The sequence below is a fragment of the Entelurus aequoreus genome, linkage group LG01, assembly GCF_033978785.1.
Source record: "Entelurus aequoreus isolate RoL-2023_Sb linkage group LG01, RoL_Eaeq_v1.1, whole genome shotgun sequence".
NCBI lineage: Eukaryota > Metazoa > Chordata > Actinopteri > Syngnathiformes > Syngnathidae > Entelurus > Entelurus aequoreus.
The window spans coordinates 903,646-915,295 of record NC_084731.1 but is presented as its reverse complement, the minus strand read 5'-3'; the positions used below and the strand labels follow the sequence as shown (position 1 = coordinate 915,295).

The window sequence follows — 11,650 nt, the reverse complement described above, 5'->3', positions numbered from 1 at the left end:
ACCATGGACTGACACACCCTCCACCATGGACTGACACACCCTCCACCATGGACTGACACACCCTCCACCATGGACTGACACACCCTCCACCATGGACTGACACACCCTCCGCCATGGACTGACACACCCTCCACCATGGACTGACACACCCTCCACCATGGACTGACACACTCTCCACCATGGACTGACACACCCTCCACCATGGACTGACACACCCTCCACCATGGACTGACACACTCTCCACCATGGACTGACACACCCTCCACCATGGACTGACACACCCTCCACCATGGACTGACACACCCTCCACCATGGACTGACACACCCTCCACCATGGACTGACACACCCTCCACCATGGACTGACACACTCTCCACCATGGACTGACACACCCTCCACCATGGACTGACACACCCTCCACCATGGACTGACACACCCTCCACCATGGACTGACACACCCTCCACCATGGACTGACACACTCTCCACCATGGACTGACACACCTTCCAGAGACACATGGATATGTTGTCACTAAAGTATCTACAGCCTGTAGAAATGTGCGTGCGACAAGCAGTGCACATTTCCACGCCAACGTCACTTTTGATGCATGGCAACAGTCCATAGTGGATCTAACATAATAGTGTGAGAGTCCAGTCCATAGTGGATCTAACATAATAGTGTGAGTCCAGTCCATAGTGGATCTAACATAATAGTGTGAGAGTCCAGTCCATAGTGGATCTAACATAATAGTGTGAGAGTCCAGTCCATAGTGGATCTAACATAATAGTGAGAGTCCAGTCCATAGTGGATCTAACATAATAGTGTGAGAGTCCAGTCCATAGTGGATCTAACATAATAGTGTGAGAGTCCAGTCCATAGTGGATCTAACATAATAGTGTGAGAGTCCAGTCCATAGTGGATCTAACATAATAGTGTGAGAGTCCAGTCCATAGTGGATCTAACATAATAGTGTTAGAGTCCAGTCCATAGTGGATCTAACATAATAGTGTGAGAGTCCAGTCCATAGTGGATCTAACATAATAGTGAGAGTCCAGTCCATAGTGGATCTAACATAATAGTGAGAGTCCAGTCCATAGTGGATCTAACATAATAGTGAGAGTCCAGTCCATAGTGGATCTAACATAATAGTGTGAGAGTCCAGTCCATAGTCCTTGAGTGGCGACAGGTCAGCAGCAGAGACGTCACCAACTGATGCACAGATGAGTGGTCCACCCTGGGTCCTGACTTTGGACAGCTAACGCCTCATCTGTGGTCACCGAATCTGTCCCCCCCCCCCGCCTCCCCCTTCCACGCAGGAGAGGGGGGCAGAGCAGAAAAGAAACGGCAGATCAACTGGTCTAAAAGGGGGGTCTATTTAAAGGCTACAAATGAGTTTTAAGATGGGATGGGACACAAAGTTGACACCAAATTCACCCCAAAGCTTCTTCAATATTACTGAGACCGCAAGGAAGTGTGTTAGATGTAGATTAGAATGATCATAGATCCTCTTTATTAGACCATCTTTTCAACATCTTTATAATCAGAAATTGGACACAGTTTGTTTAGTTAGTCTTTTTCATGTTTGGGACTTCTTTGGTCATGTGGTTCTCCAGAGCCTCCAAACGTGACCTGATCCAAACCAGGTGCCGAGACACTTTGGTGAATGCCAGCCCGTTTTGAGGACAGCCTTCAGGTGGCAAGATGAGCAGTCCTGTTAGAAAGGCAGTGCCTCGCTCCATTGTAGCCACCGGCGTACCAGCCAACAGACCCCCACACGGTCGGCCTCTGGACTTGAATGGTAAGCCACCTTCTCTCTGGGGACTCGCCGTCTGGGTTTGGTTCTGATGATACATCCTCGTTTGTCCGCTTAGACTCCTCATGCAGAACATTTTATTGTTGAGTGGAAGAGAGACGTTAAGCTGACGGCGACACTCGTCCAAACTCATGTAGACCAGGTTCGGGTCCAGGTCCTGGTTCATGCTTGCTGCAACTCCAACTCTCCCGGAATTCATGAGGATGTTTTCGCTGAAATCTTTGGTGGGCAAACACAGGTGGACCAGGGAGGTGCCCAAGGACAGGGGACTGGTCAGCTCCAGGAAGGCCAGGTTGTAGTCGTGGTGATTTTCAAGGTACCGTTTGTGGATGTAAAACGCTTTAACTGACATCACTGTGCCCCTGTTACCTGCAGGACAGGTAACAGAAGATACAAGAGGAAATACAAACCCCAAAAGCAGTGAAGTTCTCTTTTTATTTAGCATTTACACAACCTGACAACTTCACTGCTTGTGGGGTTTGTAATACAAGTTGAAGTCATTGATTGAGTTGCTAAAGTTACATACCAGTGACAACTAAGAAGTTAGAGGGGTGAGGGTCAGATTCCTGCAGGAGGCATTTGGCAGAAATCAGGACCGACCGCCGACCCAACAGCACACCGGCACAAAGTTCTTCCCCTCCACTGTCCAGCAGCACCGCCTGCAGACAGAACCAACACTCCTTTCAAGATGATGCTTGTTTTCTGGGAAACAAACCCCATGGATTGTTACTGTTGGTGTCACCTGCCAGGGACAGTTTCCATGGTGACACATTGGAGCTGAGGCAGGGATGCCAGGGAGTCGCCCACACGGAAACTCCACTGAGGAAATACAGAACACCCGTTTTCTCAGTTGACTTGCTCTTTCATGCTGCTGTGTTGGTGCTGCTGTGTTGGTGTTGGTGTTGGTGTTGGTGTTGGTGTTGGTGCTGGTGCTGCTGTGTTGGTGCTGCTGTGGTACCTTCAGGCAGGCAACTCTGCTTGTCACTCTGCAGTCTGAAGCCCTCCACGCAGGAGCAGCTGAAGCTGTACGGGGACACCGTACACAGCTGGTGACACATGTTTGGACCTCCAGTGGGACACGGCATCATCCCTGAAACACACCGCATGTTGAAGTGGTTCTGTGGGCCCATTGTCGGTCAATCCCTTAAGTTCACCTGGGGCCAGCCGTGGAGTTTTCTGCACCTTTTTCAAATCGGCTAAGGCTCCCAGTTGACAGAATGGTCCATAGTGGGGGGCTCTGCACGAACAGTTGAATCCACCTACCTTGTCGGTGCAATTCCCCCCGTGAAGACAGGGGTTGGGCACACACTGGTCCCCGTCTGTTGGACGCAAACAAATATGTTGTGACTAAAAAACGACAAATAAATGAAGAAATGCAAGCAAATAAGAGTAAAAACACAGTGCAGTTCCCCAATGAAGTATTGATGTATCAGTAGGGGTGTAACGGTACACAAACATTTCGGTTCGGTACGTACCTCGGTTTAGAGGTCACGGTTCGGTTCATTTTCGGTGCAGTAAGAAAACAACAAAATATACATTTTTTGGTTATTTATTTACCAAATGTGTAAACAATGGCATAACATACATATACACACACACACACACACATAACAATAACATACATATACACACACACATAACAATAACATACATACACACAGGGTCCATTGCCAGGGTTCATGTGGTCAACCAATATCAAATAAAAACTAAATAAGATAAGGCTCAGAATGGTTTCTTAGCAAAACCTTTCTACATATAAAGTGCTTTTTTGATTGATTGATTGATTGAGACTTTTATTAGTAGATTGCACAGTACAGTACATATTCCATACAATTGACCACTAAATGGTAAACCCAATAAGTTTTTCAACTTGTGTAAGTCGGGGTCCACATTAATCAACATTAAACTGCCTCAAGTTGTTGCTCAGATTAAATAAAATGACAAACCCTTTCTTCTACATATAAAAAGTGCAACTTTAAACAGTTTCAAGTCACCTCAGCCTCCTGGTTGTGTTGCTGTAGTCCGCTGCTAATACACCGATCCCACCTACAACTGTCTTCTTTGCAGCCTTCATTGTTCATTAAACAAATTGCAAAATATGTCCAGAATACTGTGGAATTATGAAATGAAAACAGAGCTTTTTGTATAGGATTCTACGGGTACCGTAACTTCCGTTACTCTGACTTTGTCACACGCATACGTCATCATACCGCGACATTTCAGCTGGATATTTCCCGGGAAATTTTAAATGTCACTTTATAAGTTAACCCGGCCGTATTGGCATGTGTTGCAATGTTAAGATTTCATCATTGATATATAAACTATCAGACTGCGTGGTCGCTAGTAGTGGCTTTCAGTAGGCCTTTAAATCTGCTGCTATAAAAACATTTGTTATTGCTTTAGCCCTGCCTGACTCGCCGAGGAGAGGCTGCTTGAATGCGGGGGTGACACTTCAAATGGGTTAGCATGTTTGACGTGTTGTCAGAAGCAGCTGCTGAACAATGTCGGCAAACCTCCGTCCTCCATTGTTGTATCGCACCGCGCAGCCGAAATGTTCCCAAACGGGAGATCTTAACGAGGCAAAAGGGTCTTCCAGCTCTGGCTTTTACATGTTGTCCTAGCCCGATTGCTGCTAGCATGCCGTGTGTTGCGCCTCGGTGTGCATTGTTTACACAACGTGCGCTACGCTACTTAATATGTCCGTGTGGAAACTCGTTCGGTACACCTCCGAACCGAACCGAAACCCCCGTACCAAAAGGGTTCAATGCAAATACACGTACCGTTACACCCCTATGTATCAGTATTTGTATAAATCCATCACATTTCTTTGAATGTCATTAACAAGGTTTCCTTGCAGTGGACGTACCAACGTAAACGGACCAGAAGGCGAGCTGTGGAGACACAAACGTTAACAAAAATTAGAAGCAGAAAGAAAAAAAAGCATTGTCATGGTGAGCATTCTGACCGTCTTGGCGTTGTCTTCAAAGTACTCCAAGGCCTCCTCGTACGTGCACCTTTCCTCATAACACTCACGCTCCAGGTTGCCTTGCAGGATCTCCTCCACAAAGAACATGTTGGCTCGTTTGGAGCGCAGGAAGATGTCACTTGCTGCCGGCGCTCGCACAAATACTGAAACATCAGGCCATTTTTGGTCAAACAGTTGTGGTAAATGTACAAACATACTTGTATAGCACTTTTCTACCTTCAAGGTACTCAAAACGCTTTGACACTATTTCCACATTCACCCATTCACACACACATTCACACACACATTCACACACTGATGGCCCTAACCACCACCCATCAGGAGCAAGGGTGAAGTGTCTCGCTCAAGGACACAACGGACGTGACGAGGTTGGTAGAAGGTGGGGATCGAACCAGGAACCCTCAGGTTGCTGGCACGGCCACTCTCCCGACTGCGCCACGCCGTCCCCAATATTGCGCCATCTTGCCAGTGGCGAGCCTCTATGTGGTGACACTTACCACACAAAATGTTTTTTTGTGAGACACGTTTTGTTGAGTTTTATTTAGCGATTGTGACACAGTAATCATTAGTTATGTGCACTGCAATGAGTGGCATTATCTTGGAAATGTGTAAGAGATAAACAACAGCAAATGATGACTTATTTTTGTTAAATTGTTGCTACGGTGGTGCTGAGGTAATTGTAGTAACCATTTACCAATTCAGCGGCACTACTACACCGTATTTGTGCTTGCATCTATTGGACCAGTGTTTTTCAACCTTTTTTGAGCCGAGGCACATTTTTTGCGTTGAAAACATCCGGAGGCACACCACCAGCAGAAATCATTAAAAAACTAACTCAGTTGACAGTAAAAAGTCATCGCAACTGTTGGATATGACTTTAAAGCATAACCAAGCATGCATGACTATAGCTCTTGTCTCAAAGTAGGTGTACTGTCACCACCTGCCACATCTTATTGGACTTATTTGGAGTTTTTTGCCGTTTAGTTTTTGTCTTGCGCTCCGATTTTTGATGGCTTTTTCTCTTTTTTTGGTATTTTCCTGCAGCAGTTTCATGTCTTCCTTTGAGCGACATTTCCCGCTTCTACTTTGTTTTAGCAATCAAGACTATTTCAGTTGTTTTTATCCTTCTTTGTGGGGACATTGTTGATTGTCATGTCATGTTCGGATGTACATTGTGGACGCCGTCTTTGCTCCGCAGTAAGTCTTTGCTGTCGTCCAGCATTCTGTTTTTGTTTACTTCGTAGCCAGTTCAGTTTTAGTTTGGTTCTGCATAGCCTTCCCTAAGCTTCAATGCCTTTTCTTAGGTGCACTCACCTTTTGTTTATTTTTGGTTTAAGCATTAGATACCTATTTACCTTTGCACTGCCTCCCGCTGTTTCAGACATTTACAAAGCAATTAGCTACCAGCTGCCACCTACTGATATGGAAGAGTATTACACGGTTACTCTGCCTAGCTTTAGACAGCACCGACACTCAACAACAACACATCATTTGCGGATTATAATTACTGCTTTGCAAAAAATATTTTAAACCCAAATAGGTGAAATTAGATCATCTCCCACGGCACACCAGACTGTATCTCACGCGGCACAGTGGTTGAAAAAGACTGTATTGGACTATATGAGAAAGAATTCTTTAAAGGAAAGTTTGAACACCAAATATTTCCATGGGGAGACTTCTACTTTAACATTTAGGTTTAGAAAGCTAACTATCTATTTCATGTTACAGATGACGTACAAGTACTAAGAAGGTCAAATGTCTTACCGTGGCCTTGGCTCTGCACCTGAAGACCGCACGTGAGCAAGGTAAGCCAGAGGACGGACATTTGAGGTAATACAACGCAAAGGGCCATGACGCTGCGTGCAACCACACACACATTGGGGGTCAATGAATCTGGTCACATCCCGGTGGTGAAGGCCAGTGAGAGAAGCTCCTGCACATCGTCCTCCATTACATGGGTGAGTCACCTGACTGCCTCCCACATGTTTGCTCTCAATGTTCAGGGAGCTCCACGTGTGTTCGGATGTTGACATCAAGTTCAGTTAGCAGTGCAAACTCAACTTGTTCTTGGACTCTGACTCCTCCAAACAAGCAGCACACCAGTTTGTTTGTTTCTATCATTTGTTGAGGGACATCTCCTGATAGCAAATACAAGTCATGTTCTAGTAAGACTTTTATAAGGCAAGGTGTCCCAAAAGCTCAGACACTTTTGAACAAATGCGTGTTTTTACGTAATTTCTAGAAAGATATATATTTTTTCATTATAATATAGATTATAAAATATTTTTAAAAAATCTATTTCATATACAAAACCCAAAACCACGTTGTGTAAATGGTAAATAAAAAGAGAATACAACAAATCCTTTTCAACTTCTATTCAATTGAATAGACTGCAAAGACAAGATATTTCATGTTCACACTGGTAAACTTTGTTATTTTTTGCAAACATTAGCTCATTTGGAATTTGATGCCTGCAACATGTTTCAAAAAAGCTGGCACAAGTGGCAAAAAAGAGTGAGAAAGTTGAGGAATGCTCATCAAAGACTTATTTGGAACATCCCACAGGTGTGCAGGCTAATTGGGAACAGGTGGGTGCCATGATTGGCTATAAAAGCAGCTTCCATGAAATGCTCAGTCGTTCACAAACAAGGACGTGGGCGAGGGTCACCACTTTGTCAACAAAAGCCTGAGCAAATTGCTTAAGAACAACATTTCTCAAGCAGCTATTGCAAGGAATTTAGGGATTTCAACATCTACGCTCCGTAATATCATCAAAAGGTTCAGAGAATCTGGAGAAATCACTGCAGGTAACATTGAATGCCCAAGACTTTCGATCCCTCAGGCGGTACTGCATCAAAAAGTGACATCGGTGTTTAAAGGATATCACCACATGGGCTCAGGAACACTTCAGAAAACCACTGTCAGTAACTACAGTTCATCGCCCAATCTGAAAGTGCGAGTTAAAAAACTCTACTATGCAAAGTAAAAGCCATTTATCAACAACACCCAGAAACGCCGTCGGCTTCGCTGGGCCCGAGCTCATCTAAGATGGACTGATGCAAAGTGGAAAAGTGTTCTGTGGTCTGACGAGTCCACATTACAAATTGTTTTTGGAAACTGTGGATGTTTTGTCCTCCGGACCAAAGAGGAAAAGAACCATCCGGATTGTTCTAGGGTGAAAGTGTAAAAGGCAGCATGTGTGATGGTATGGGGGTGTATTAGTGGCCAAGACATGGGTAACTTACACGTCTGTGAAGGCACCATTAATGCTGAAAGGTACATACAGCTTTTGGAGCAACATATGTTGCCCTCCAAGCAACGTTATCATGGACGCCCCTGCTTATTTCAGCAAGACAATGCCAAGCCAGGTGTTACAACAGCGTGGCTTCATAGTAAAAGAGTGCGGGTACTAGACTGGCCTGCCTGTAGTCCAGACACTGAAAATGTGTGAAGGCTAAAATATGAGAAGGGAGACTGTTGAACAACTTAAGCTGTACATCAAGCAAGAATGGGAAAGAATTCCACGTCAAAAATGTGTCTCCTCACTTCCCAAACCTTTACTGAGTGTTGTTCAAAGGAAAGGCCATGTAACACACTGGTAAAAATGCCTTTTTTGCAATGTGTTGCTGCCATTATATTGTAAGTTCATGGTTATTTGCAAAAAAGATGAAATATCTTGTCTTTGCAGTCTATTCAATTGAATATAAGTTGAAAAGGATTTGTTGTATTCTCTTTTTATTTACCATTTACACAACGTGACAACTTCACTGCTTTTGTACATGTATTTCAAATATTGTATTTTCATATATTTTTATTTGCATTATTTTATTTTGAAATATAATTTATCAAATGTTTTTATGTATTAAGTATTGGTGACAAAACATTTTAAAATGTGTATAATGTATGAACGGTGGTACCTCGGTTTTTAAAAATGTAATTGTACAAAAATAGAAGCCATTTTTCTTATAAGAAAAAATGCAAATCAAATAAATGCAGCCATTTCAGACACCCAAATATATTCACAATAATCACATTTCATGAAGAAGAAGAATCGTTTTACAAGCAAAAAAAACAACGTGAAATACATATAAATGACTAATTAGGGATAAATAAACTTAAAAATCACTTTGACCTTTATTGAAGAATCTTACCGGTCAAGACTGCGTTGAGCGATGAGTGGAAAAGGAGGCCGGGAGTTATTTCTAGAATTCACTAGTTTTTTGTGATTGATTTAGCCTCGTGGTGAGTTATTTGTCTGTCGTACTTAATAAAGAAAATGCTGTGGGGCTGTCTTGGTTGACAAGACTCTGCAGCATCGCGTGGACATCGGGGGCGGTACCTCTGGATTGGCAGACCGGGGTGGTGGTTCCTCTCTTTAAGAAGGGGAACCGGAGGGTGTGTTCTAACTATCGTGGGATCACACTCCTCAGCCTTCCCGGTAAGGTCTATTCGGGTGTGCTGGAGAGGAGGCTACGCCGGATAGTCGAACCTCGGATTCAGGAGGAACAGTGTGGTTTTCGTCCTGGTCGTGGAACTGTGGACCAGCTCTATACTCTGGGCAGGGTCCTTGAGGGTGCATGGGAGTTTGCCCAACCAGTCTACATGTGTTTTGTGGACTTGGAGAAGGCATTCAACCGTGTCCCTCGGGAAGTCCTGTGGGGAGTGCTCAGAGAGTATGGGGTATCAGACCGTCTGATTGTGGCGGTCCGCTCCCTGTATGATCAGTGCCAGAGTTTGGTCCGCATTGCCGGCAGTAAGTCGGACACGTTCTCAGTGAGGGTTGGACTCCGCCAAGGCTGCCCTTTGTCACCCATTCTGTTCATAACTTTTATGGACAGAATTTCTAGGCGCAGTCAAGGCGTTGAGAGGATCTGGTTTGGTGGCTGCAGGATTAGGTCTCTGCTTTTTGCAGATGATGTGGTCCTGATGGCTTCATCTGGCCAGGATTTTCAGCTCTCGCTGGATCGGTTCGCAGCCGAGTGTGAAGCGACTGGGATGAGAATCAGCACCTCCAAGTCCAAATCCATGGTTCTCGCCCGGAAAAGGGTGGAGTGCCATCTACGGGTTGCGGAGGAGACCCTGCCCCAAGTGGAGGAGTTCAAGTACCTCGGAGTCTTGTTCACGAGTGAGGGAAGAGTGGATGGTGAGATCGACAGGCGGATCGGTGCGGCGTCTTCAGTAATGCGGACGCTGTATCGATCCGTTGTGGTGAAGAAGGAGCTGAGCCGGAAGGCAAAGCTCTCAATTTACCGGTCGATCTACGTTCTCATCCTCACCTATGGTCATGAGCTTTGGGTTATGACCGAAAGGACAAGATCACGGGTACAAGCGGCCCAAATGAGTTTCCTCCGCCGGGTGGCGGGTCTCTCCCTTAGAGATAGGGTGAGAAGCTCTGCCATCCGGGGGGAGCTCAAAGTAAAGCCGCTGCTCCTCCACATGGAGAGGAGCCAGATGAGGTGGTTCGGGCATCTGGTCAGGATGCCACCTGAACGCCTCCCTAGGGAGGTGTTTAGGGCACGTCCAACCGGTAGGAGGCCATGGGGAAGACCCAGGACACGTTGGGAAGACTATGTCTCCCGGCTGGCCTGGGAACGCCTCGGGATGCCCCGGGAGGAGCTGGACCAAGTGGCTGGGGAGAGGGAAGTCTGGGCTTCCCTGCTTAAGCTGCTGCCCCCGCGACCCGACCTCGGATAAGCGGAAGAAGATGGATGGATGAATGGACTTAATAAAGAATGTACATAGCCCGAATCACCAACTGGTGGCATACTTTGTTTAGGCACTGGATTTGCTGGAATGATTTGTGGGCTATAAAACTATAATTTGTAATGTAGTGGATTGTCCGAAGCTTAAGCAGGCAACAAAAGTAGTTTTATTTACCCATTATCAGAAGTGCAGGTTGAATTGAGTTGGTCGTGCAGACAAACCACAAGTTACTCCGGAGCCAACAAGACACACACAAGCCAAAATCACCCCCGAGTTCCGGTCTTCTCCCATTTTTTATATGTCTGTTGTGCGTCATCGTTCCTTATCAAATGCGTCAATGTCTTGTTTTGCTTTTCCTATCTGTTCCATAACAACTCGAATTCTGTAGACAGTCAACACATTCTATAGACAGGTTGGCACGACTTAATATTCACTTTTGTCCCACAACTGGTCCATTCAATGGCACAAAAATACAAGAGTATTGAAAATGAGCGGACATTCTTAAAAGACAAGAAATATAGGTCAAAAGGTCAGAAATTCTACTACATACCCGCCTTCCAGGGTCTTAAGACCCTGGACCAAAACAATTTCTGATATAGACCACTAACTTAAATCTCTACCGCAGATAGAGGCAAAAACCTCAATGTTTTTATACGAGGCAAAAATTCCGTCTATGACCCTCCTTCAGAGCGATCGCTGTTACCAGCCTGCAGTAAAACCATCTCACAGAACACAATTAGTGGCCTACCCTTTGATTTAGTAAGGGAATAACAAATACTTTGATCATGGACATCATTGAACATAAATAGATGAATGTATATAGACTTATGACTGTAAGACATTTGCAAAAATATTTTTCCCGGCATTTGCAATGAATGTAGTTACCAATATTGTTCATTATCAATTGATTTTGAACACACAACTGAATTTCGTATGAGTCCATGTTCGATTAGTGCTCGTATAGATGGCTCGGTGGTGCCTCAGGCTGATGGCCTGCTGACACCTCGTTGGGCTTTTGGCTGCCTTGGTGAAGAAAGAGATCCACTCAAACAGTCTGTCTCTCTTTGGGGTGTGGTTCAGTCCATTGGGCAGACTGTTCAGTGGCATGTGCGTGCTGGCCGAAATTGGGGAAAACTCAGGTAGAGTTGGA

General features: G+C 45.1%; 1 protein-coding gene across 1 annotated transcript; it reads right to left on the bottom strand.

Annotated features, from left to right (window-relative positions):
• Nucleotides 1-1,478: 1,478 nt before the first annotated feature.
• Nucleotides 1,479-6,781, bottom strand: prozb (protein Z, vitamin K-dependent plasma glycoprotein b). Its single transcript, XM_062041758.1, has 8 exons — nucleotides 6,562-6,781; nucleotides 4,777-4,940; nucleotides 4,678-4,702; nucleotides 2,966-3,130; nucleotides 2,770-2,901; nucleotides 2,554-2,630; nucleotides 2,338-2,470; nucleotides 1,479-2,180 (listed from the first exon to the last, which is right to left on the bottom strand). The coding sequence occupies exons 1-8, from the start codon at nucleotides 6,647-6,649 to the stop codon at nucleotides 1,561-1,563; spliced, it is 1,404 nt and encodes a 467-aa protein (XP_061897742.1). The 5' UTR covers nucleotides 6,650-6,781; the 3' UTR covers nucleotides 1,479-1,560.
• Nucleotides 6,782-11,650: the final 4,869 nt, after the last annotated feature.